The sequence below is a fragment of the Sander vitreus genome, chromosome 7, assembly GCF_031162955.1.
Source record: "Sander vitreus isolate 19-12246 chromosome 7, sanVit1, whole genome shotgun sequence".
NCBI lineage: Eukaryota > Metazoa > Chordata > Actinopteri > Perciformes > Percidae > Sander > Sander vitreus.
The window spans coordinates 2,191,423-2,219,413 of NC_135861.1; the positions used below are offsets into that span (position 1 = coordinate 2,191,423).

General features: G+C 42.9%; 2 protein-coding genes across 5 annotated transcripts in view; one reads left to right on the forward strand and one right to left on the reverse strand.

Moving 5' to 3' along the window:
* LOC144520170 (uncharacterized) lies at positions 1–25,935 on the reverse strand. The gene is made up of 8 exons (XM_078253836.1): positions 25,799–25,935; positions 20,080–21,223; positions 12,594–12,728; positions 8,710–8,884; positions 7,656–7,754; positions 5,296–5,387; positions 2,622–2,762; positions 1–742 (listed from the first exon to the last, which is right to left on the reverse strand). Exons 1-8 carry the CDS (start codon positions 25,933–25,935, stop codon positions 539–541), a joined length of 2,127 nt encoding a protein of 708 aa, XP_078109962.1. The 3' UTR covers positions 1–538.
* A 1,440-nt stretch (positions 25,936–27,375) lies between these two features.
* phc2a (polyhomeotic homolog 2a (Drosophila)) overlaps positions 27,376–27,991 on the forward strand; it is a 10,612-nt gene continuing 9,996 nt past the window's right edge. For 2 of the 4 annotated variants that reach the window (XM_078254171.1, XM_078254168.1), the window contains exon 1: positions 27,376–27,713. The gene's annotated coding sequence lies outside the window, so the exon portion shown is untranslated. The remainder of the gene's footprint in view (positions 27,714–27,991) is intronic. The other 2 variants (XM_078254172.1, XM_078254170.1) reach the window with 1 other exon arrangement.

The following is a 27,991-nucleotide window of genomic DNA, read 5'->3' on the forward strand; positions in this document are numbered from 1 at the left end:
ATAAATAAATTAATGAATACATAGCACAGAGAAATAACAGCTACTACTCCCAAAAAAAAGTGAAGCTATTAGAGCTGCTTTGAGATCAGGTGACTCGTTTAAAAAAACTACTAACTAAATAATTTTTTTTTTTTAAGATGATTTTTTGGGACTTTTTTCTTTATGAGATATAAACAGATATGAAAGGGAGGAGAGAGAGGGGACGACACGCAGCAATAGGGCCGCAGGGCGGGTTCGAACCCCAGCTGCTTCCAAGGACTCAGTCTACACGGGGCGCACGCTCTACCAGGTGAGAGGTCGCACCCCCAAAAAAAAACTATTTTTAATAGAGTTTGTCTATCAAAAAGCAAAAAAAGCAGTTGTACTATTCCTTTAATGTGACAAGTAATCACATTATTCAGCAGTTATTACACTACCTACGACAAACAAATCACGGTCATTCTCCTGGGTCGATTGATGTTCCCGTAGAAGTCCCGAGCCGGTTCCATGTGGATGTTTGGAGTCAGGCAGTAGGTCAGGTTGGCATATGAAGCTGTTCCTATACGTTGGCTGGGTCGTCTCCTCCCTGCAGCCCCCCAATCATGGAGCCCAGGGTGCCGTAGCCGCCGCTGTAATGCTCCATGTGAGCCGCCACGCTCAGGCCGGGCCGGTCCGTCCGAGGCGGGGTTCGGTTCAACACTGAGGAGGGAAGGGAGACTGGGGTGGTGGTGTTCTCACTGAGGCTCTGCACTGTCACTGATGACTGGCATAGAGGTACGTATGTAAGGGAAACTCATGACATATACATCTAGTATATGTAGATAACACTTCATACATTTTCCTACAATTTCATAAAAGATTAAAAACCTAAACGTTGTATGTTGTACACTGTGCTGGTGGCAAACGTATTAAGTTCTTCACATAAAAACATTGTGTCACTGGGTGGAGCCATCCAACCATATCTAACTAGGGCTGGGTTGAAATAATAATTCTCTAACCAGGGGTGGAGGGACATTGTAAACATTTGGGGCTCAGCCCAAACCAATAGGGGGAGGGGGTAGGGGGTAGGGGGGCATGCTCCATTTATGCCAGCTATTTTCAAGCCATTTGATTAAAGAATGCAACATAAAGGCTGATTTATGGTTGTACGTATGCAGACGTAGCCTATGTAAGTAGAGGATTTATACTTGTGTGTTGGTGTCTATGTCGTTCTAGCGTATCTCTTTAAGAGAATGGCAGAGCCGGTATGTGTGTGTGTGTATGTGTGTGCGTGGGGAGTGTGTGGTAGAGCGAGTGAGAGAGTAATGCTGCGTTCCAGACACAATTTTTAGCCTGTAAGTTACGACTTCAAGTCACGACTTGGTAGCGCTCCATCGTTCAGGTTAGGCTACCTAACGTTAACGTTAGCTAGCGCTAGCTGATACTAGCGATTTCTAGTCGGCTAATTAATTTGGGCTTCATTTAATAAACATAACCTGTAGTAGTACACAGTTGTATGTGTATTGTTTTGATTACAATGTGCGGAATTACTTTACGTTGCCTATTTATTTCTATTTCTCACCGTTAATCACCGGCGTCTGTACAGCATCAACACGAGTTGACATTGTTGTTTATGTGGGTGAGACGTCAAAAACTGTAACTGGGAGTACGATCTGATCTGGTACGAGTTCACGGGGAGTAAGTTACGGGTTTGACTGCCGTTCCAGGGCGCTTTCACAGGGAGAAGGTTGTGAAAACACGAGTTACGGGTTGTCTGGAACGCAGCATAAGCTTTGGAGGGAGTACCGACTCCGGTGGCGGAGACAGAGGAACAAAGTGTCTCCTTGTGCTTTCTGACCACGGCCGTGAAGCTGTAGCATGAAAAGTTAACCCTCTCCTCGATTTTATGTAGTTCACGGAGAAGGAGAACCTGGAAACCAACAGGTGGAAATTAACCGCTACTGAGCCACGGCCAAGCGGACCAATCACAGTTGTCTGCGTCGCTGCGGCATATAGTTACATTACTGGGAAGGTGCATGACAGGCTACGGCTTAAGGCTCTGCGTAGAGCTACTGTACATACAAGCATAAATCAGCCTTTAAAGGACAAATCCGGTGCAAAATGAACCTAGGGGTTAATAACACGTGTACCGAGTCGACCGTTCTCTGGGATATGTTTTCGTGCTAATCGAATGTGACCAGTCTGACCAATCGAACGACGAACGCCGTGCAACGTAATTGGGAGCATGGAAATTATGGCGTTCGGCTGGTCATGACTGTTTTCCCAAGATGGCGCTCACCTGTAAACGCTAACGGTACTGTCTTTCTAAACTATCTTTTTAATAAACTGTCTGTTCACTTACAAAGTTCTCAATGCTCCTGTTTACATGTAAGGACCCTCATTATGCCACCGTGGACGTGTGTTGATATTTTGAGCCTTGTTAGTGGTGTAGAAATAGAGATTTCTTTTTACTTTACCCTCTGCCCCGACGACTAGCTTTATAAGCTAATCAGCGGTTTGAGCTAAAACTGGTCACATTCGATTAGCATGAAAACATATCCCAGAGAACGGTCGACTCGGTACACACGTGTTATTAACCCCTAGGTTCATTTTGCGCGGGATTTGTCCTTTAATAGTAAACACATGGGAAAAGTTTAACTCACATTGCCCGTAGAGACATCACTGCCCGCCACTGTCTTCTTCTTTCTGGCTTTGTTAGGATTCCAGTTGCAAACCAGACTGTCATTCTGCACACTGTAGTTCTTATGGCCGATCAACCAGTATGTGTTCATTTTGCCTTTACCCTGGCACGAGACGGAAGGACACAAGAAAGGAACAGTGACACTTAGGTGTGGTTACCAACCCGTCAGAGAGATAACTGTAAATGAGAAATCCAACTTGAAGGGTCTGTTCACCCAAATCATCGACAAACACAAAAGCCATCCAGATAGTTTTGGTTTTAAATGCCACGTTTTTAAAGATATCCATCCATCCAATACTAAGGGCGCTTTCACACCTGTAGTTCGGTAGAATCGGTGCGATTTGGGGGTGAAGTTGCGTTCAAACTGCACTTTGTCAAACGCACCAAACGTTGTAGACGAACGTCACGCGGTGGAAACGGTCGCTCCTCTATTGGACAGAATATCTGAGTCAAACTCTCCGACACTTCTGGTCTCAGAAATAATGGACCAGATTTATAACGTCTCGGGTTTTCTGGTCCTGCTTCAGTGTTTCTAATAGAGATGTACCGATACCAGTATCGGTATCGGCTCCGATACTGCCTAAAACGCTGGTATCGGTATCGGGAAGTACTGGAGTTAATGCACCGATCTGATATCACGTAATAAAGCCCTAAAGAAAAAATACGTTAAAGTAGTTTATTTATGTTCTTTCTCCGTTATATAACTGACTGTCAAACTGCAGAATAACAGAAAGTTCTGGGGCGTTCATGTTTCACAAAGAGTTAAACCTGAGCCAGACCGACAAAGATAGAAATAATATCACATCCATACAGGGATAGTAGTATACAGTTGTTATACATCATATCATCCATACAGGGATAGTAGTATACAGCTGTTATACATCATATCATCCATACAGGGATAGTAGTATACAGTTGTTATACATCATATCATCTATACAGGGATAGTAGTATACAGCTGTTATACATCATATCATCCATACAGGGATAGTAGTATACAGTTGTTATACATCATATCATCCATACAGGGATAGTAGTATACAGTTGTTATACATCATATCATCCATACAGGGATAGTAGTATACAGCTGTTATACATCATATCATCCATACAGGGATAGTAGTATACAGCTGTTAAAACATAATAAAATATATGACACTCTGGTATCGGCCAATATGCAAGTTCAGGTATCGGAATCGGTATCGGGAAGTAAAAAATGGTATCGGACCATCTCTAGTTTCTAATATTTAAGAATAAGAAGAACGATGTGATCAGCTGACAGACAGCGAGAGAAGGAGAGAGAAATGATGATGTCACACAGACAACCAGCGATGTGTGCTCAGAAGTCAGAATAGATTATGGATCTGAAAGTTATCGTCCCTTAAATCATATAGAAGTTTTTAAAAGTCCAGTGTGTAATGTTTTTAGTTGTTCATCATCAAAATCTGTTGCCCGTTCACAAACGTGTCCTTTATCATGAATATTTACCACCACCATCAATTCCAAGTATTCCTATTGGCTTGAAATGTTACATTTGCGTTTGCATGAACTGTTGTAGACGCTCCATATTCATGCTCCATCTTGAGATACGTTAGCCGGTAACACAGGACTTTCACCCAGGAGAGCGGGGTTCGCGTCCCGCTTGCTATAGTCGTTTTTTTCTTTCCTCCCGCGTGTCACAGAACCGTACGCCCACCCACGACCTTTTCCTTAACATAAGTGCGTCAAAAGGGACAGAAACAGTCCCGACCAAGCGCGTTTACTTATAGCGCTAAAGGGACGGCAATAGTCCCGACCAAGCTCGTTTACTTATAGCGCTAAAGGGACGTCAATAGTCCCGACCAAGCGCGTTTACTTATAGCGCTAAAGGGACGGCAATAGTCCCGACCAAGCTCGTTTACTTATAGCGCTAAAGGGACGGCAATAGTCCCGACCAAGCTCGTTTACTTATAGCGCTAAAGGGACGGCAATAGTCCCGACCAAGCGCGTTTACTTATAGCGCTAAAGGGACGGCAATAGTCCCGACCAAGCACGTTTACTTAAAGCGTTAAAGGAGTCTTTTAGCATCAATAAGAACGACAAAGGCTCCTGACCAAGCGTCCATATTTACGAGATGAGTGTGAGAACGTGTTACGGATCGTGTTCTCACCTGAAGTGAACTGAACTCTAGAGCACTCAGTAGTGAACAGAGACCCCCGTTTTCAAGCGGACCAGAGTTCGTTTGTTTGGGTCGCACCAGAGCTCAAATGAGCTTTCACACCGTCCCAAACCAACCTGACTATCTTACCAAACTGCTCAGGTGTGAAAGCAACCTGAATCTCTAAAAAACTAGAGTAGACAGTACTTGGACTGTGTGATAAGTGAATGTTGATTTGTGTGAACGGGCCCTTTCATTTTGTAATCGTTGTAAATAAAAAACTGTCCTGGGACATGACATAACATATGAAAACTGTGACTGGATTTAGTGATTTTACATTTCCAGTATGAGGTGTGGTTTTAAGTATTTTCGTTCAATATCTCATCTTGTTTTCATCCGACTGTTGAGAAAAACCAACAGCTTCCTTGATGTAACAAGAAACCGTAGCCTCACTGCTACACAGAAAAGGAGTTTGACGTCTCGGCTGGGATCTTTTTACCTTAACCTCGATCTCTCCGCGAAGCTGCAGCTCGTAGGCGTTGTCTTTGATCAGAGCCAAGTAGGTTTCTGAACTGGTGTGGATTCTTTGAGCTGACACATAAACAACAATACATACTGTCAAACACAACTAAGGTCAATTAAGCAAGGGCGTAACTTTGGGTTCAAATTTGGGTCGGACCTCTGTGTCGGCGAGCCGTGAACTGAGTGGGAGACGTTAACACGGACGTGAATGAACTGTTATCCTCAAATGTCAGCTCATGGGAAAGAAAGAGAGGTCAATACAGAGTGCCTAGTTTTTAAGCAAACATGGACTTCTAAGTATTTATTTACTGAAGTCAAAGGTAAAGCCTTGTGCTTAGTTTGCGGAGAACAGATTGCTGTGTTAAAGGATCGACTGATGCAGAGTGGGCATGGGCATCTGAAGCTTTGCTAGTTAAGCTGCAAAGGCAACAATGCATCCAGGGATACAGTGGTCAAGACCAGCTTTGTTATAGCCCACACAACATCGCCAAAACAGTAAGCCTTTTTCTGAAGGGGAGTTAATTAAAGAGTGTTTGGTGGACTCTGCTGCGCTAATGTGCCCATTGAAAAAAGAGACGTTTGAGAACGTGCCGCCTATTGGTCCGGCCCTCCACAACAGTCCCTGTTTCTCAAGTTGCCCCTTTGGGAAAATTAATAGCCCACCCCTGCCGTAGGACAACGTATGTAGAAGACTAAAGCGAAATGAATTCACATACTACATCTGATCAGCTCATACGGGCTACTTAGGTGTGTAGAAGCTAGCTGCTAGTCTGGGCTGTGAACAGTATAGGGTCTAACCCATTTATGAAGTCAAAACACGTGATTTAGCCTTGATTTGCATTATAACTGTTAATGTTTGTGAAGAAAAGAAGAATGGCCCTCAGAACTAACAATGTATGGTAGCCTACTTTCACTTTCCATTGATTGCTTGAAAACGTTTTATGGGATGGTCTGAACTAAAATTGCACATTATACCTTTCTAAGGGTCTTAAATGTCATGTGTGACATGTGTTATGTTGTTATTACACATGTGTATACATTTGTATAGATGTTTATACATTTGTGCAGATTTTTCTTTAATTAAAAACAAAATACTTTGGGATTTATGACCCCTTGTCCTATTTTCACTACATGGGAGAGATCCCCCCCGCCCCGTTTTACAGTGTTTTTTTAATGTAACTAAGTAACTTTTACTTAAAGTACATTTTAAATGAACTAAGTATTACTTTTACTTGAGTCATTTTTCAGATAGGTATTTTTACTTGTACTTGAGTAATATTTCATCAAAGTATTGGTACATATTTTAGTACTTTTTCCACCTCTGCCACTTTTGAACAACATTCACATTTTGAGTTTCACTTCATTTCCTGCATTCTGGCCCCAGTTTTTCAAAAGTAATCCAGTGGGATTTCAGATCACGGATTGGATCAACTCTTGGAAATGGGTTTTTCAAAAGCAAAAGAGGGATTCCGAAATAATATATAATAATAAATCAGATCATGTAATCCGATCTTACATTTGATCTGGATCAAACCTGCCCTTTGGGATCTATTTGATCCAAAAAAAAGAAAAAAGGATTATCCTGATCCCATCAGAAAGGTAGATTCAGCTGTGATTGTTTTTTTTAAGTGAATGATCACAAAATCAATGTTTACTGATGATATATACATTTCTTCATATTTAAGGCATCTGTCCTGTAAATAATTTTTGACTATTGGATAGTATTGTTTTTGTTTTGTTATTTAACATTATAACAAAATAAGGAATGTCAAATGTTTCTGTTTATTACAGTGTTTCTGTTTCTTAAAATTAAAACAAACAATGGCTATTTGTGGCCACCGGTATGTTGCCTACCTGTTGTTCTTTGCTGAGCCAGCAGGCTACACTGTTGGTTCCAGTTAAGGCTCTGGTAAACAGGATTTGGTTATCTTGAAATTTGGTGTTTGGATCACAGTGATCCAATCCAATGTTCCTTTAAAAAACGGGCATAAAAGTAAGATGGATCTTTTTGAAAAACTGGGCCTTGGGGATTTTTCTGCAACAATGTGTGCCTTTTCTGCATCAAGTTTTGTTTCAAATGTCTTTATTTATGTGAAGGAAATTATAATAGGTTTTTAGGGTGGGTTGCACTGGCCAGTTTTGTAAATTACGCCTATGCAATTAATGCATCTATTTACAAATTTAAAATGTCCATTACCAACAACGTATATATAAAGCACATGTGTAAATTGTAGAAGTTCTTAGAAAGTATATTTCAGAAGCGGACCTTGCAAATGAATAAAACACATATGCACACAGATGACTGTGTTTGTGTGTTTCAGGTGCAGGTACACATACGCAGGCTGGTCGACTCCATTCTGGATGCTGTGTTGACAGTATCTCCAAACAGACAGTATCTTGGCATCTTGTAGCCGACTATTCCCGCCACACATGGACCTGTAGAGAAAAAAGCTGTGCTTCACTATGCTGCAGAACCAAATGTTCCACCAAAACGAGTTCCTTCCCGAGACTATTCAGCAGAGCCCCTGTCGCTGCGTCTGGAGCTTAGCGCTGCCCAAGACGATTGTGATTGGCTTAAAGAAATGCAAACAACCCAGAGCGTTTTTTTGCTCCTATCCCAGAATGCATTTGTGGTGTAGCCAGACCTTACTGCACAGCGTTGTGGAGATAGAGCTGGCTATGTGAGACTATTGCAAACCCGACCTGCTGCATTTTACAGGGCAGACTGATCTCAATAAGTGACGTACGTATGACACGCCAATTCGTATGCCATTTTGGCATGTTACCAAGACGCATAATCGCTTTTTAGCGTGTTTATCAACGCCGTTTGGCCTCCATTGACTTACATTAACTTGCGTAAGTTCTCCTGAGAAAAGAACGGTAGCGAGTAGTATGACAGCCCGAAAACAGCATAGGAAGGTTGGTTGGGGGGGTGGATGGGTCAAACAACACAGGACTTTCACCCAGGAACCGGGGATCGTGTTCCACGTGTCACATTTCCTAAACCCAACCGTCCCGTTCTTCTTTTACTAAACCCAACCGTCCCATTCTTCTTTTACTAAACCCAACCGTCCCGTTCTTCTTTTCCTAAACCCAACCGTCCCCGTTCTTTCTTTTTACTAAACCCAACCGTCCCATTCTTCTTTTCCTAAACCCAACCGTCCCGTTCTTCTTTTACTAAACCCAACCGTCCCATTCTTCTTTTACTAAACCCAACCGTCCCGTTCTTCTTTTCCTAAACCCAACCGTCCCGTTTTTCTTTTCCTAAACCCAACCCATCCGCTGTATACGGTATAGACATAAACGCGGATATCTCAAAATGCGTACAGATAAGTGGCGTGTATGTTTACGCGAAGTCGTGATGTCACGTTGTACAGGGAGCTCCTCTCACCTGTGTGGATGCCGGCTCGGAGCTCCAGCCTGTGGTTGGGCATGTGAGGGACGGAGACCTGTCTGACGGCTGCTAACAGGTCCAGCGCCATCTTGGCGATCTCATCAGCATGCCTATCGCCGTTCCTCTCAGGCAGACCGCTCACCACCATGTATGCATCCCCGATTGTCTCCACCTGGTTTGATAGTTTGATACAAAATGTTGCTCAAAGTCAGGAGTAGAAATTATTCACATTGGGAAGGGAGCTGCATGGGGCGATGATGTATATACTCCTCTTATGCATGAACGGAAGGAGGTGCCAAATCAAAGAAAGCAAATAAGAGTATTTTCCAAATCTTTCATGAAAATAAGTGCTAACTTTTAGGGCGTGTCACACTTGGTCTGTTTCATTTGTAATGAAACCAAGATTTAACAAGACTGTTACATGTGCCTCTGGTGTGTGTCTTGTTTTCTCCCTCTGTCTCTCTCTGATGGAGAGCACACCAGCAGCACACTATGAATGAATTCATTTAACGGTCGTAACCAAAGGGTAGGGTCAGAAGCTTCAGCTTATATCAGGCCCCCCCCCTTCTCACATTTTTAAGTTTGAGTAACAAACAAATTGTCAAGGAAAATATTTACAAGACAAGAACGATAAAATAAATTATACAAAAAAAACTAAAGAACATATACACTTAGCCAGATACATTTTTACATACGTGCATACATACAGTGTGTTTGCACAACCCGGTCTCACGCCAGTTCGTGAAATGGTCACGTTATTTTGATTTATTGATTCGTGTACAGGTCACGATTTTCTCGTTTATTTCGTGTACAGGTCACGATTTTCAAACGTGACCATTTCACAAACTGCCATGACACTGGGCTGCTCTGGGGGACGCCGGCGACAACAACGCGACGGTTGTGGTTAGGAAAAGAAGAACGGGCGAAAGGTTGTGGTTAGGAAAAGAACGGGCGAAAGGTTGTGGTTAGGAAGAGAATAATGTGGAAAGGTTGGAGTTAAGAAGAGAATAACGGGGAAAGGTTGTGGTTAGCATCCCATGGGCCCACCACCTGTGGGAGGAACCGCTGGGGTCGGGTGCGCTGCCACATGGGTGGCAGTGAAGGTCAGGGGCCTCGACGGACCAGACCCGGGCAGCAGAGGCTGGAATGACAGAGAATGTCACCTCTCTGTGGGGGAAGGAGCTGGAACTTGTGCGGGAGGTGGAGCGCTACCGGTTAGATCTGGTGGGGCTTACCTCTACGCACAGTCTTGGTTCTGGAACCATACTCCTGGATAGGGGTTGGACTCTTTTCTTCTCCGGAGTTGCCCAGGGTGTGAGGCGCCGGGCGGGTGTGGGGATACTCACAAGCCCCTGGCTGAGCGCCGCTACGTTGGAGTTTAACCCGGTGGACGAGAGGGTCGCCTCCCTACGTCTGCGGGTTGTGGGGGGGAAAACTCTGACTGTTGTTTGTGCATATGCACCAAACAAGAGTTCAGAGTATTCGGCCTTCTTGGAGACCTTGAGTGGAGTCCTGCATGGGGCTCCAGTCGGGGACTCCATAGTTCTGCTGGGGGGACTTCAACGCGCACGTGGGTAATGATGGAGACACATGGAGAGGCGTGATTGGGAGGAACGGCCTCCCTGATCTAAACCAGAGTGGTTGTTTGTTGTTGGACTTCTGTGCTAGTCATGGATTGTCTATAACAAACACCATGTTCGAACATAGGGATGCTCATAAGTGTACTTGGTACCAGAGCACCCTAGGCCAAAGGTCAATGATCGATTTTATAATCGTTTCATCTGATCTGAGGCCATATGTTTTGGACACTCGGGTGAAGAGAGGGGCGGAGCTGTCAACCGATCACCATCTGGTGGTGAGTTGGGTCAGGGGGTGGGGGAAGACTCTGGACAGACCTGGTAAGCCCAAACGGGTAGTGCGGGTAAATTGGGAACGTCTGGAGGAGGCCCCTGTCCGACAGACTTTCAACTCACACCTCCGGCGGAGCTTTTCGTGCATCCCTGTGGAGGCTGGGGGCATTGAACCTGAGTGGACAATGTTCAAAGTTTCCATTGCTGAAGCTGCAGCGGGGAGCTGTGGTCTTAGGGTCTTAGGTGCCTCAAGGGGCGGTAACCCTCGAACACCGTGGTGGACACTGGTGGTCAGGGAAGCCGTCCGACTGAAGGAGTCTTTCCGGGATATGTTATCCCAGAGGACTCCGGAGGCAGTTGCAAGGTACCGAAGGGCTGCAGCCTCTGCCGTGAAACAGGCAAAGCAGCACGTGTGGGAGAAGTTCGGAGAAGACATGGAGAAGGACTTTCGGTCGGAACCAAGGTGCTTCTGGAAAACCGTTCGCCACCTCAGGAGGGGGAAGTGGTGAACCATCACCAGCTGTGTACAGTAAGAGATGGGACGCTGTTGACCTCAACTGAGGAGGTAATAGGGCGGTGGAAGGAGCACTTTGACGAACTTCTAAATCCAGCTAATACGCCCTCTATGGTAGAGGCAGAGCTGGAGGATGATGGGGGATTGTCATAAATTTCCCTGGTGGAAGTCGCTGAGGTAGTTAAACAACTCCACAGTGCAAAGCCCCAGGGATTGATGAGATCCGTCCAGAAATGCTTAAAGCTCTGGGTGTGGAGGGGTTGTCTTGGTTGACACGCCTCTTCAACACTGCGTGGAAGTCTGGGATGGTGCCTAAGGAGTGGCAGACCAGGGTGGTTCCCCTGTTCAAAAAGGGGGACCAGAGGGTGTGTGCCAATTACAGGGGTATCACACTTCTCAGCCTCCCCGGTAAAGTCTACTCCTAGGTGCTGGAAAGGAGGGTTTGGTCGATAGTCGAATCTCAGGTTGAAGAGGAACAATGCGGATTCCGTCCTGGTCGTGGAACAATGGACCAGATCTTTACTCTCGCAAGGATCCTGGAGGGAGCCTGGGAGTATGCCCAACCAGTCTACATGTGTTTTGTGGATCTGGAGAAGGCGTATGACCGGGTGCCCCGGGAGATACTGTGGGAGGTGCTGCGGGAGTACGGGGTGAGGGGGTCCCTTCTCAGGGCCATCCAATCTCTGTACGACCAAAGCGAGAGCTGTGTCCGGGTTCTCTGCAGTAAGTCGGACTCGTTTCAGGTGAGAGTTGGCCTCCGCCAGGGCTGCGCTTTGTCACCAATCCTGTTTGTAGTATTTATGGACAGGATATCGAGGCGTAGTCGGGGTGGAGAGGGGTTGCAGTTCGGTGGGCTGGGGATCTCATCGCTGCTTTTTGCAGATGATGTGGTCCTGATGGCATCATCAGCCTGTGACCTTCAGCACTCACTGGATCGGTTCGCAGCCGAGTGTGAAGCGGCTGGGATGAGGATCAGCACCTCTAAATCGGAGGCCATGGTTCTCAGCAGGAAACCGATGGAGTGCCTTCTCCAGGTAGGGAATGAGTCCTTACCCCAAGTGAAGGAGTTCAAGTACCTTGGGGTCTTGTTCGCGAGTGAGGGGACAATGGAGCGGGAGATTGGTCGGAGAATCGGCACAGCAGGTGCCATTTGTACAGGTCCTATCCCCTGACCAATCAGCTATCCTAACCTTAACCACTCAAGGTCAAATGCCTAACCCCAACCAATCGAGCTGCTCCGTAGGGCGGGTCTTGGCGTGGCCATAGTGGGATTCGTAAATTCGTGTCCTGAGGCCCTATCAGAGCTGTAGTGGACCAGAAATAGAACTGAGACATCTTTCAAGTAAACTAACAATGTGAACGCAAAAAGACCTGAGTCCCTTTTCTGTCGGTCCACAAGTTTGGTTTGTTTTAAAGAGGATTATATGAGAAAACACCTTTTTAAAAGTAGCCTACAATTTCGGAGGCAAAGGGCAGTGTGTGAGTTTTCTGTGCGTGCCTCGACATTTCATGTTTACCTTGTAGACATTGTAGGAGTCAATGCGTGTGTCGAAGCACATGTAGAGGTTGTTGAGCATCTCCACCACTTGCAGAGGAGCACAGGATGCAGAGATGGAGGTGAAGCCCACGATGTCGGAGAAAAAAATGGTAACCTGGAACAAAATGCATAGACGGGTTCGGTTGTACTGGACAAAACTGGGCAAAAAGAATGCAGCCTAGTATTACACAGTCCAACTAGCAAACTAATGCAGTCCAACACAACAATCCTACTATCCTTGTTAGGATAATTATTTATCAGAAAATTGACAAAATCACTGGAGTTCTCTTAAAAGTGTGTTTACTTGCAGCAAGTAGAGTCAGTTTACAGCACTTCAGCATAAGTACATAAAATGACTGTCGATAGTCTTTAACAGTAGCTTTTTATAGGGAGAAGGAGTAATATCACAGAGAAACTTTGTTATCTCTGGTCAGCAGGGTTCAAAATTAACTTTTTTGTCCATCAGCCAAATGGCAAGTGAATGTTCAAATTTTACCAGCCATTCAATAGATTACCATTGTTTTTTTTGGGCTGGTGAGTGAAGCAAATCTACCAGCCACTTGCATATTTGACCAGCATTTGGCTGGTGGATGGGGCTAATTCTGAACCCTGCTGGTCAGGCTTGACGTCGCCTCTGCGTGCCCTGCCCTCACGGGTTTTCTGTGCTTTCCATAAGGTCAGTGATAATCATGATTATTACGTGAGAAACAGAAATGGATGCACAGTTTATTATGCAAATAGTTTAACACTTAAATAAAGCAAAGACTATAGCAAGCATAACCGTTCTAACAATCCTCCTACTGTCAGTGTTGTAATGCAACGAAGTGCAAATCGCTACTGTAGAATGTTCACGTATCTGTACTTTACATCGTTATTTATATTTTCAGAAACTTTTACTTTTACTCCGCTACATTTCCCCTGAGCATCTTCGTTACTACAAAATAAAATCTGAAGAAATGTGTTACACTGGAAAAGAAACAGGTCTGGCGAATCATTGCTCCAAGAGGAGGAAGCATAATAAGTGATGATCATGGAAGCACCTGGTGCAGGCTCTGCCGCCATGGTAACAGACGATGACCCCCCGACGACAACAGTGGTGATGTAGATAACGTTACACACCTTTGGCCATAATGTTCATAATCAATGTTTTTTTGTACTTTTACTTCTAATACTTAAGTACATTTAATATCAGAAAATTACTTGTGCTACTTAAGTACAGTAAATATTAGATACTTTAAGACTTTTATTCAAGTATTTTTCAAAAAGGTGACTTTAACTTCTACCAAAGTCATTTTCTGGTAAGATACTTGTACTTTTACTCAAGTATTCAAGTACTTTATACAAGACTGCCTACTGTGCAATATTCCATTTCTATTCATCCGCACCTAACTCATCTGTATATATATGATATACTATATATATATATATATATATATATATATATATATATATATATATATATATACACAGTATATCATATATATATAGTATGTATATAGTATATATATATACACTGTATATATATACTGTATATATATACAGTATATATATATGTATATATATATACAGTATATATATATATATACTGTACATATATTGGTGTATATATATATATACCTGACTGTTTATAATAAGGGTGTTTATAGTGTACATATTACTATTATTACTATTACTCTTATTCTATTCTTTTTATTTCTTATAATACTTTTTGTATATTTTTCCTATGTCTATTTAATGTGTATTTGTCTTATTCTGATGTGTGTGAATTCTTTTGAGCTGCTGTAACAAGGGAACTTCCCCAGTGAGGGATTCATGAAGTCTATCTAATATTATTTTAGCTCATACATCAAACCTATGAGATATGAAATGGTAGGTCGGCCCTCGCTCAACACGAGACCTTTGTGTACAAATCAATAACACACTCCTTCATAGTTAACTACACTCTTAACATCTAGTAGATCTGAATACAATCTAAGATCAAGTAGATACATACGGTAGGATGTTGCACAAACTAAAACAGAGTTTGAATTGAATTCCTGAAGTCCTACTTAAATCAAATATATCAACATGTCTACACTTGTGTTTTTATTTCTTATTTATTTTTGCAGTCCATCCCTGTTTGTCTGTTATTTGTTGTCTGTTAAAGTGTGTCCTTAATGTACTGCCTTCTTGGCCAGGGCTCACTTGTAAAAGAGATTGTAATCTCAATGTGATTCTTTTCCCTGGTAAAATAAAGGTTAGAAGAGAGAACCTTCATGAAGATAAGATAAGATAAGATACCTTAATTGTCTTGTACACAGATACAACGAGACATTATCTGGAACAAACCTGAGATGCCTACAGCTAAAAAGACTAAAATACATAAATAAGTTAAGTAAATAGATAGTTACACATGATATGCAAATATGCAAATTGCACATGTACCCATAAAAATGGTTTGCAGTGACTAATGTGTTTACACTAGCACACAGGTTGGGGTGGTGGGGGGCAGAGGAGGTGGAGTGTGTTCATCAGTGCAACTGCATGTGGATAAAAACTGTTCCTTAGCCTACTGATGCGGGCGTAGAGGGCTCTGGAGCGCCTGCCAGATGGTTATAATGTAAAGGATGTCAAACTGACCCAGCAGTAAAAACCATAGACAGTATATAAGAATGGACCAACAGATCCTGTTGCTCTGGACGGAGACCAGTGAAGGATATTAGAAGCACTTTTCCGGTGAGCGCTGAGCGTTACTGCGCAGCCTCCAACTGAGAGAGACGACGTAAATGTGACGTGAGCAACATGTCTGAAAGTTGGAAGTCTTCTGGTAGCTGTGCCAAGAGAAATCTCAATCATTCCCAATCTAGCAGAGACGGAGAGCGTAGGTATATGTAAGGAGATAACATAGACACAGGCTCATTATTGATCACTAAAATGATAGTTAAAATTAGTAATTGCACTTAAACAGCTAATGGAAGTCCAAACTGCCTGAGAGCTTCTCCTGTACTATACGGTAATTCCTCTACTATGAGACAGGAAGTCTCGTGGTTATGACACAATCGTTAGCCTATTTTTACAAAAACATCTGCTACGGAGCCATAACGTGAGGTACAAGGTAATGGAGCCTTTTATACATTGTTGTGTTTCTTTAGAAATAAACAACGGACAAATAGAGTCTTTAAACGTTTCAGATGTAAAGTTATTCGCTGTCAAAGTGACGTCAAAATGAATGGGAGTCAATGGGATGCTAACGTCGGGTGATCGCTTTGTAGCATCAAAATGGCGCCATAGGAGGTTCGAGCTCTGAAGTGAAGCTTACCCCCTTGGTAAAAACAGGCTAAGGGCATGAAGATAGAAGCTAAAGCTTACAGATCTCAGTGTAAAAGTGAACATGATGAGAATGAAGTGAAGCCATGAAGTGCCATAAAGACATGCATGCTCGGTAACTAGGACAACAGTTGAAAATGATCCGGCTGGCTAACACTGGCACATTTACAGTAATGTTGATTAACCTTTGTGTTGTCATCGTCTGTTTTGCCTGCTTTATGAAGCATAAAGTATAAATGATCACCTAATTCTGTGTTACATCTTCATAGCCAACTTCATTCCAACTTATCACCGCTAGTTTTACACTTATTTTTGGAAGTCCTTTTTATTGTCCTAATAAATAAATCTTAAACCACCACATCACCTGGCGAGATAGTAAAAGACAATGGGAATTAAAAGGAAACTTTGCAGATTGTATGAGGGAGACAGAAGTGTCAATAGAACAAGTGAAACAAATGGGCAGCTATGAGGTAAACAGAATTGAGATTTTAATGTTCATAATTTCTAAATGATTCAAACTGACATACACTACCGGTCGAAAGTTTGGGGTCACTTAGAAATTTCCATTCCACTCCATTATAGACAGAATACCAGCTGAGTTTTTTTTTTAACCAGGGCAGCAGTTTTCAGATTACATTATGTGCTTACATAATTGAAAAATGGTTCTCCAATGTCTTCTCAGTTAGCCGTTTAAAATGATATCAGATTAGTAAACAGAATGGGCCTTTGGAACATTGGATGAATGGTTGCTGATAATGGGCAATGTAGATATTGCATTAAAGATCAGCCACTACTTTCTACAACAGTCGAGAACCCTTTTGCAATAATGTAAGCATAATCCTCCTAAGGTATTGATACTGCGTCTTGGAAATGCTTTTCCATGGTTACATATCCGATTTCATTTGTAATACCACCTCACTTTTATAGTAATGGCCCTGTGGCTCAGTGTTAAAGGTCCCATGGCATGAAAATGTCACTTTATGAGGTTTTTTAACATTAATATGAGTTCCCCCAGCCTGCCTATGGTCCCCCAGTGGCTAGAAATGGTGATAGGTGTAAACCGAGCCCTGGGTATCCTGCTCTGCCTTTGAGAAAATGAAAGCTCAGATGGGCCGATCTGGAATCTTCCCTTTATGACGTCATAAGGGGAAAGGTTACCTCCCCTTTCTCTGCTTTGTCCGCCCAGAGAATTTGGCCCCCCCATGAGAGAGCGAGAGAGACATCATGGCTTTCAAACGAGCAAAGTGGCAGTTGGTCAAGGCCACCCCCCTCTCTCCACCTTGCCCCTTTGATCGTGATTATTTTTAGTGCTGCATGTACGTGCTGTGTGCCTGTCTCAAGTAAAGCTCAAAGTCTAGGAACACCTCTGATTGGTGGATTGTAATTTGTTAAGTATGCGCAATACACTCGGCACTTTGTCGATTTTTTATTATTTTATTTTGTCTCTCTTTATCATCTTTGTTCAGTTCTTATTTCAAATATTTTTCTTGTTGTATACTTCTGGATCTTACACTTTCCCATATATGAATGCGTGTATGTGTTTCGGCGGACTGTAGAAACTGAATTGCCCCTTCGGGGGTAAATAAAGCTATCTGTATGTGTATCTGTATCATTTCCCCTCTGGTTTCAGGGAGATCTTTACCAGGCAGCATCCTTCTGGGATCAGCAAGTCATGTTTTACTGTGGGTCCTACATTTTCTTTATGAAAACACCCTAGAGCTCCAAATCAGTTAGTGCCGAGGATCCTATTCAGTAATATTCCCCCTGAGTGCAGAGTGCTTTTGGTACAGCTGCTTCAAACCTCTTCAATAAGCCAGATGCAATTTTCACCGAATTACTTGTTTTATCTGCTGATGAATATGGAACAGGGCAATTATAGGTAATTACGCCAACAATAGCAACAAAGGCAGGAAACGCACACATTCATTCATCACGTTTGCAGATCTTGCAGAGGTAGCCTCCCCGCAGCAGCGCCCCACAACCCTCGCTACATTACAAGCTCTACATTTACTCTGTTAAATGTTAGAAGTGAACAGGGAGCAGCGAGGGAAAGGTTATTGTCTTATCTGTCTCCAACACGGTTGACTATTTCTTCCATTTGCCTTTAAGTAAGGTTTACAAATGTATTGCAGTTGTTTTGTTGTGTCTTAGTTGCAGGATGAGTTACCCTCATGTCATGGACATTAAAAGTAAAACAAATGTATATTATCAACAGCTGTTGCAGTGTTAAAAAAAAAAATCACTTTAACACAATCACAGTTCCATCAACACTTAAATACTGTGGTTTCCATCTCCTCATTATTTATAGAAAGAAAGATTGCGGAAAGAGGGAGCAGTTGTTTTCCAAGTAACAAGTAATTTCAAGTCACAGCCATAAAATCCAGAGTCAAGTCCCAAGTCAGAACCATAGACAGTGAAAGAAATGAACACAGCGACGCCATAGACCAGTGAAGGATATTAGAAGCTCTTTCCCGGTGATGGCGTTACTGCGCAGCCTCAAACTGAGCTTGACGACGTAGATGTGACGTGAGCAACCTGTCTGAAAGTTGGAAGTCTTCTGGTAGCTGTGCCAAGAGAAATCTCAGTCATTCCCAATCTAGCAGAGACGGAGAGCGTGAGTAGGAGCTGTCCATGAGCGTAGGAACAGGAGCAAAACGTTGCTGAAATATTTTGTTCTGATGCTTTCATGGACTCTGTTTGGGCTTCTCCCTTGACTGTTATGCCTCCACGTCCCCCCCCGATTGCCTGCGAGCTTCTCTTGTACTATGCGGTAATTTTTCTACCTTGCAACAGAAAGTCGCGTAGTTATGACACAATCGTTAGCCTATTTTTACCAAAACAGCTGCTACTGGGCCATAACATGAGATACAAGGTATACATTGTTGTGTTTCTTTAGAAATAAACAATGGACAAAAAGAGTCTTTAAATGCTTCAGATGTAAAGTTATTTGCTCTCAAAGTGACGCCAAAATGAATGGGAGTCAATGGGATGCTAGCAGAAGGTGAAGGCTTGTTAGCCTCAGCATTTCCCCATAGGAGGTATGCTTTCCGGATGCTCGCTCACCACCTTGGTTGGAACCATTAAGTCTCAAGTCAAGAGCATAGACTCTAAAAATAACAGACAAAGCAGCAGTGATGTCACCCGTTGTTTTGGGACTGCCGTTTTCCAAGCCTTGAGTTTGGAAATTTGGATGTCGCCATCTTGGTTTCTTTCAACCGGACGTGACGATTTTGATGAAAGCGTGGAGCTGGGGAGGATGCCATTGTTGTTTATGTGAAATGGCGCCGCGCTAAGCTAAACGCTATAGAGGGAAAGTTGCAGATTTTCAACCCTTCTGAAGCGAGTCATCCAGTGGAGATTAAACGGTAGCTCGGTTGGCAGAACACTGAAGAAGATCATTTTAGGCGACCAAATGTCCCAGTTAACGTTGCTGAAGTGAAAACACACAGTTAGAGAGTCAAAGTTTAAGACAAAAACATTGACAACACCCAAAAACAAGTTGAGGTCTATTTTAATGTCCACAGTGTTAGCATGGTTAGCATCGCTAAGCCTCTGTCCTGATTGACAAGTCGGCATGTGCCAACTTCGAACTAACAAGCTACACGCTGAAAATGTCAAGTTTTGAATGAAATTTAGATCTTGAACAAGGCAGACCTGCTTGGGAATGATTGTAAAGATTTACAAAGAATACGTTTAGGTAATTTCCTCTCTAACTGGGACGTTTTGGGACTGACTGGTGGGATTGTTGTGGACAAAGTACACACGGAGATACACTGGTAAGAGATAATGAGGTTTAACCATGTACCAGCTGATTTAAATATCTCACGTTACTGTATTGTGTCAACAGTTAACTTCATTTAATTATTGTATGTGGTGATTTCTTTTGCAGGATGCAAATGTTCCACCAAAAGAAATTCCTTCCCAAGAGTATTTAGCAGAGCTACCGTTGCTGAGTCCGGAGCTTAGCGCCGCCCAAGACGATTGTGATTGGTTTAAAGAAATGCAAACGAACCAGAGCGTTTGTTTTCTCCTATCCCAGAATATATCTGTGGTGTAGCCAGACCTTTCCTCCACAGCGCCGTGGAGATAGAGCTGGCTATGCGAGACTATCTTGAGCCATGCTGACCCAGAATGAGAGAAGCAAAAATGAATACACCAACCTTTTCATAGCTCTCCGCCTCGACATGTTTTTGCTGGCGGAGCTGCTTGGCAACCGACTTGGGCAGCATTTGGTGCAGCAGATCCTCAGCGAGCTGCCTCTGGCGCTTTAGGTCCTCAGTCCTCTCCTTCAAGCTCTGGGCGTAGTTCTGTATCCACTCCGTCATCTGCTTGAAGGAGAACATCACCACCGGGTAGATGAGGCAGGCAATGGCCAGCAGGCAAACCTTCATACTGAGGCCCGAAGACACGGATCGAGACTCCAATCTGAGAGCAAGCACCGCACGATCAAACAAGCACCGCTGGGTGTTTGTCAGAGCCTGAATTCCAGTGTGAGACCCAGACAGAAGCTCCGTACCTGCTCCAGAGATCTGCCACAGACTTGTGTCAAAAATATAAGAATGTTTTACACGCTGGCTGGAGGTTAACTTGAAGTCTATGTTCTCTAACCAGCAGTCGTTGAGTCGTTCTGTCATAACCCTGGCGAAACCGAGGTAGCTTAGTTCGTAAGTCCACTTGTGTTGGAAGTCAGTGTGAGTTGCCACATGGGGGAAGTCCATCAACTGGTGGTTGAGCTCTATGAATTTGATCAGAAGTCTTGCGGACAGCACATCTCTCCAGTTGTAATTCTGTTTGACTTTGACTAAAGTTTCTTCTACCGTACCCCAGATGTCAAGAAGTCTTCCGATGGCCAGGGAGTAAGCAGAAGTACCGTTTTCACTCGTGCCGTTTGTATCCAATGAAGCATTTAGAAATCCTTGAACACTCCACAGCATCTCCTGGCAGAATCCAGCCAACTCAACACCACAAGGGACCCCGTGGCCATTGCTGTGACCCACCTTTTCACCACAGAGATGATCGAACACAGGAAACACAACCTCTGAAAAACTTGCCTCCAATGTCTCATTGGCCACGTCTTTGGTAAATAAGCGTCTCATGTTTTGAAGCTTCCTGACGAGTTGCAGGATAGCTATCGTCCTGCATGAAGTCAGCTCGTTGTAAGCGCCCTCTGTGGTGTGCAGCAGGTCAAAGTTGGAGCTGAGGTCGATGGATACGGAGCCAAGCAGGGCAAGGAAAGAGAGGACGCAGGCTGTCAAAATCCGACGAACAGTGAGACTACTGCCAGACAGGGAAAATATGGAACACCTGGAAACACAGGAACACAACTAGTGAATTACTTAGGGAGGCTTAAGTACAAAGAATCGATCAGTCAACAGAATATTATTTGACAGCAAGTGTGACACTGGATTGAATGTATTAGTTATTTATCAAGCAAAAGTGCAAAATAGGGCTAGGTTAAAATAATCGATTGTCCAATTAAAATAGATTTTTGTTTGAGTGATCTGATATCGATTCATAAAATCCAGAAATCAATCTTTTAAAAATGTCATTTCAAAATGGATGTTTTAAGTAAAAAGTACTTAAAGATCCAATGTGTGGGAATCTCTCCCATCTAGCGTTGAGATCATATATCGCAATCGACTCTCTCGCACCACGCAGTTCAAAGTACATGTTACAGCTACGGTAGCCTTCACGCTTCAAAAAGACGGTCTCTTCTCCATGTTTCCTTCTTCAAACTTGCCGGGGCCGGGAAGCTACGATACCCGTTAGCAGCATTAGCAGCACCTGTGAGTTTATCATGTGACAGCAAAAATGCAAAAGTAGGAGCAGCATGTCCTGTATGTCCCTTACCGGCTAACGTATCTCAAGATGGAGCATGAATATGGAGCGTCTACAACAGTTCATGCAAACGCAAATGTAACATTTCAAGCCAAAAGGAATACTTGGAATTGATGGTGGTGGTAAATATTCATGATAAAGGACACGTTTGTGAACGGGCAACACAGATTTTGATGATGAACAACTAAACACGTTACACACTGGACCTTTAAACAAACGTAATGTTAAACATTAACCTGGTGCAATATAAAAAAAATTTGAGGGTTGCTTCTTGCTTGTACAATTTACAGCAGAAGTTCACTGAGAATCTCTTTTTATATGCAACCTACATTGGTAATGTAACTGAAATTCCCCTAACCTAACTGATCTCACATCAGAAATGTAATCAAATCAGGATCTTGTGAATCGGAATCAAATCGATTTGGGAAATCATTGGCGATGCCTAGACCCTAGTGGAAATGTTTCTTAAAGCTTCTTAAATATGAGGATTTGCACCTGTGATGGGCATCTTTCACAATGTTCTTACCTTTATGTGACTAAACCATAAGAAGAGTAATAATTGGTAATAAGAAATAATTGTTAGTTGCAGCCCTAAATAATACATTTGGAAGAAAAACACTTTCGGTTACAGTCAGGGTTCATACGCATTTTAACCAATACTTTTCCATGACTTTTTGGCAAATTTCCATGACTATATATTCCTGAAAATGTCAGTCGACGTTATACAATAAGAATAGAAATCTGTGTTGAAGTTTCCCCTCAGAGGTTTAACAATAAAATGACAATGTATGTGGTTCATAGTGGGAGTCGTAATATCGCGCCCCGAATAGAACATTGAGGTTAGGACGACGTGAAAATACATTTATTAATCACATATTATTATACTGTGTTAAAAAAAGAAATTCCATGACTTTTCCAAAACATTTCCAGGCCTTGAATTTGCATTTTTTAAATTTCATAACTTTTCCAGGTTTTTAAAAAAACGTATGAACGCTGTAGAGTATAATCTTAAAGACATGACATCTTTAATCAATCAATCAAACAATCAATATTTATATGGAAATAGCACCTTTAGCACCCAAATGCTTGCTCGTGGGAAATAGTTGGGTCTTTGTAAATTATAGAGTGTGGTCTAGACCTACTCTATCTGTAAAGTGTCTTGAGATAACTCTTGTTATGTTTTGATACTGTAAACAGAATTGAATTGAACCTTTCAAACATAACAAAATGCATTTCAAAGTGATGAACAGTGATTAAAAAGGATCTGTACCAAAAGAAGATTTTTTTTCTCTAGACTTGTAGGCCGGGAAATCTCTTCAGCACCACAATACTTAACTCAGAATGGTTTGACACATATTTTGCCTTTAACAAACATAACCCCCAAACCCCCCCCTGCGATTTGGATATTGCACTAGTTCATATTGTCCATCCATCCATCTTCATCCGCTTATTCGGTATCGGGTCGCGGGGGTAGCAGCTCCAGCAGGGGACCCCAAACTTCCCTTTCCCGAGCCACATTAACCAGCTCCGACTGGGGGATCCCGAGGCATTCCCAGGCCACGTTGGAGATATAATCCCTCCACCTAGTCTTGGGTCTTCCCCGAGACCTCCTCCCAGCTGGACGTCCCTCCACCTAGTCCTGGGTCTTCCCCGAGACCTCCTCCCAGCTGGACGTCCCTCCACCTAGTCCTGGGTCTTTCCCGAGGCCTCCTCCCAGCTGGACGTCCCTCCACCTAGTCCTGGGTCTTCCCCGAGGCCTCCTCCCAGCTGGACGTACCTGGAACACCTCCCTAGGGAGGCGCCCAGAGGGCATCCTTACCAGATGCTTCTCACCCTATCTCTAAGAGAGACGCCAGCCACCCTCCTGAGGAAGATCTGATCCGTTGTTCCACGACCAGGACGGAATCCGCATTGTTCCTCTTCAACCTGAGGTTCGACTATCGACTGAACCCTCCTTTCCAGCACCTTGGAGTAGACTTTACCGGGGAGGCTGAGAAGTGTGATACCCCTGTAATTGGCACACACCCTCTGGTCCCCCTTTTTGAACAGGGGAACCACCACCCCGGTCTGCCACTCCTTAGGCACCATCCCAGACTTCCACGCAGTGTTGAAGAGGCGTGTCAACCAAGACAACCCCTCCACACCAGAGCTTTAAGCATTTCTGGATGGATCTCATCAATCCCTGGGGCTTTGCCAATGTGGAGTTGTTTAACTACCTCAGCGACTTCCACCAGGGAAATTTATGACAATCCCCCCTCATCCTCCAGCTCTGCCTCTACCATAGAGGGCGTATTAGCTGGATTTAGAAGTTCGTCAAAGTGCTCCTTCCACCGCCCTATTACCTCCTCAGTTGAGGTCAACAGCGTCCCATCTCTTACTGTACACAGCTGGTGATGGTTCACCACTTCCCCCTCCTGAGGTGGCGAACGGTTTTCCAGAAGCACCTTGGTTCCGACCGAAAGTCCTTCTCCATGTCTTCTCCGAACTTCTCCCACACGTGCTGCTTTGCCTGTTTCACGGCAGAGGCTGCAGCCCTTCGGGCCCTTCGGTACCTTGCACTGCCTCCGGAGTCCTCTGGGATAACATATCCCGGAAAGACTCCTTCAGTCGGACGGCTTCCCTGACCACCAGTGTCCACCACGGTGTTCGAGGGTTACCGCCCCTTGAGGCACCTAAGACCCTAAGACCACAGCTCCCCGCCGCAGCTTCAGCAATGGAAACTTTGAACATTGTCCACTTGGGTTCAATGCCCCCAGCCTCCACAGGGATGCACGAAAAGCTCCGCCGGAGGTGTGAGTTGAAAGTCTGTCTCTTCCAGACGCTCCCAATTTACCCGCACTAGCCGTTTGGGCTTACCAGGTCTGTCCAGAGTCTTCCCCCACCCCCTGACCCAACTCACCACCAGCTGGTGATCGGCTGACTAGTTCATATTGTGATTAAGATAAAATTGAGATTAATTGTGCAGCCCTAGCTGAACTATAGGTCTTGGTATTGCCAATTATTTCCCGAAGGTCCTGGTTCGATTACATTACCTATTCGATACCAATTAGGTGTGGTAAATTTCAGTTACAATACCAATTTGTCTTGGATATAAAAGAGATTCTCAGAGAAATTTACTACTGCTGTAAATTGTACAAGCACGAAGCAACCGTTAAATAATTTTAAAAATGCACCAGGTTAATGTTTACATTAAGAACTGAACCCCAAAAAGGGCGGTCAATTCACCATATCAATGGTAAAAAGGCATGAAAAAATATATTTCAATTTCTGGATTTAAATCAATATCAGATCATTCAAACAATTATTTTCCTTTTTAATGTTAAATAGTTATAAGTATGTGTATATACTGTATGTGTATGTATGTATGTATTTATGTATGTATGTATGTATGTATATACTGTATGTATGTATGTGTGTATATACTGTATGTATGTATGTATGTGTGTATATGTATATACTGTATGTATATATGTATATACTGTATGTATGTGTATGTATGTATATACTGTATGTATGTATGTATGTATATACTGTATGTATGTATATACTGTATGTATGTATGTATGTATGAATGTATGTATGTGTGTATGTATGTATATACTGTATGTATGTATGTATATACTGTATGTATGTATGTGTGTATGTATGTGTGTATATACTGTATGTATGTGTGTATGTGTGTGTATGTATGTATGTATGTATGTATGTATGTATGTATATATGTGTGTATATATGTATGTATGTATGTATGTATGTATGTATGTGTGTATGTATGTATGTATATATATGTTATTGGTTTCGGTATTTATTGTTTGTTTATTTTATATTGTTGTTTGTTGTATGCACCATCAACCAATGCACATTCCTAGTAAGACCTATACTTACCTGGCAATACATCTATTTCTGATTCTGATTTTAACCCAGTCCTAGTTTATTATTAAGACAAATCAAAGCTCAAGCAGCAGCTGCAACAATAGATTGCGTGTCTTTTTCTTCCAGTGAATTCCCAACTTTCAGGGGGGAGTTTTGTGTGTGTCTCACCTGCACAGCTGACACTCGCTGTCCGCATCCTGCTGCGCCCGCGGAGCGACCCTCCTCTTGAACCTTCTTTTTAGGGAAGCCGAGGACAGAGTCCCAGATGCGAAACACTCTTTTTTCATCAAGTCCAGCGATGACATGAGACCCGCGCTGCAGCTGGTTTACTCTCTCAGACAGGACAGAGACATAGCAGAGGGAGCCCCGCACTGAACACATGCACAGAAAGTACCAAGTCTGCATCAGCGTCTACTCAGCTTCCGGTTGCATACTTCAAAATAAACGTTTTAATATTAATAACTATAATATATGAAAAGCTGCCTAGGCCAAAATTGAATCCTTTACTTGCACATACATATACCAGTGCATGTGCAAGTGAAGTATATATGTATGTGCAAGTGTTTAATACCAGTATAGTATATGTCAAGTTATATGCAATTCAAGTATTCAATTCTGGCCTAGCGAGCTTTTCATAATAAAAGCCTACTATACAAATATATTTCTTTGTTTTTAAGTTGTTGTTTTTTGTATTTATGTATTTAATTTGTATTTACATTTCCAATACTTTTTTGCTTGTTGATTTTACTGTGAGTGGGTCTTTGTGACCACACTTTGTGACTTTGTCTGTGAAAGGTTAAATAAACTTATAGGCCCGGACATCGGCCGTAATGTTGTCCCGCCAACATACATCTTTCTTAAAACTGATTATATTGAAGTTGGTCAGACCTTCTGGCTACATCACAGATACATTCTGGGATAGGAACAAATGCTCTGGGTTGTTAACAGTTTAAAGATGAATCAATGCACCTCTGATAGCATACAGTGTCAACAACTGAAAGTCATTCACTTAAAGTAGGCTAAATAAATTACAAAACAAGTGTACAATATAAGAATAATTAGCAGCAAGATCACTTCCCTCCCAGCAATTTTACTTTCAAATTAAAACCACTCAAATGCACAACAAATGTTGCAAATATTCCTATCCCAGAATGTATCGGTGGTGTGCGAGATTGTGACTGGACTGTTTTCCATTCACTACTACTAACGTATAATAACAGAACTTCCGTAATAGGCCTGCGCTTTGCCTTCAAAATAAAAGTATGAAACGGCCCGAAATAAAGACAACCCTTAACGTTACGGTTGGCATACTGGCTTCGTTTTATGTGGCTTTTAACGGCATGACAACTGTCCGTGGCATAGACAGTACAGGGGCGCCGGCAGTCCAAATGAGTAAAGAAAAGTAAAAGATAATTTAAAGAAAAGGCCAAAAACATTGGGAAAAGCATCAACAATTTCAAAAAGCGTCAAAAACATGTAAAAAATGAAGAACCCCCCCCAATGAAAATGTAAAAAAGCGACAAAAACGTCGGAAAAAAACGACAAATGTGCGAAAAACGACAAATACACCACAAAAAAGAGAGACAAAAATAGCTGAAATCTTGCATTGGGCACCAAATTGGTTAGGGACGGCTCTGTAGCAAACACATTTTGCAAGAAAGAAACAAATATCCATTGATAAAAAAACTATCTATACATAAAGTGCTTTACTTTGAAATGTGTTACCGGAAGTCCTTCGTGTGACTCTGTCTGGCTTTCCAATGGAGGAGGACACGCACCAAGTGGATTGTTGTGTCTGCTGCTTGAATAAGTAGAAAGCCGAGGCGAGGTTATGAAACAGTTGCTAACTTTGCGTGTCCTCGTGTAAGGAGAGGATCCGCGGCTTTTAGCTGCTTAAACATTTGTCAGTGGTGTTAAAAGTGGCGGTGGCGGGCTGGCTCCTCGCCGTCTCGGCGGACGGAGTGTAAGTAAATGGAAGCGTTGTTTGGAGCCGTTGAACAAAGAGCTTTTCTTCCCTCTGCCATTGTTACCGAGCGGAGCGCCTGATTTCTGACTTATTCAGAGGTGGTTTCGGACTGTAAAAGTAAGAGAACTACTCTGAAGTTTTTCTGTTTTAGCACTAAAAAGGTCGGTTTTCATGCTGTGTAGTTTAATTCATTCATACACTCAACTAGCAAATCCCTGTAACCACTGGGCTAACGTGAAAGTGATTTGATAGGCTGTTAAGTTTAAAACAAAACAATGATATTGGACGTTAACGGTAACAAACGGACGGAACTGTCCACAACGGATACTTTTTAGCTAACGTTTTATCAAAATAAATGTTCAAATAGTATATAAATGAACACTTTGGTGTAATAA

Bases quoted from the DNA above. Each gene is read 5' to 3' on its own strand.
- LOC144520170 (XM_078253836.1), bottom strand. From the start codon at position 25,935: ATGTCATCGCTGGACTTGATGAAAAAAGAGTGTTTCGCATCTGGGACT. The intron at 12,729-20,079 runs GTTGGTGTATTC...ATTTTGTTCCAG, and splicing joins AGGCGGAGAGCTATGAAAAG to GTTACCATTTTTTTCTCCGA. The intron at 7,755-8,709 runs GTGAGAGGAGCT...TTTTCTCTACAG, and splicing joins CCGAGCCGGCATCCACACAG to GTCCATGTGTGGCGGGAATA.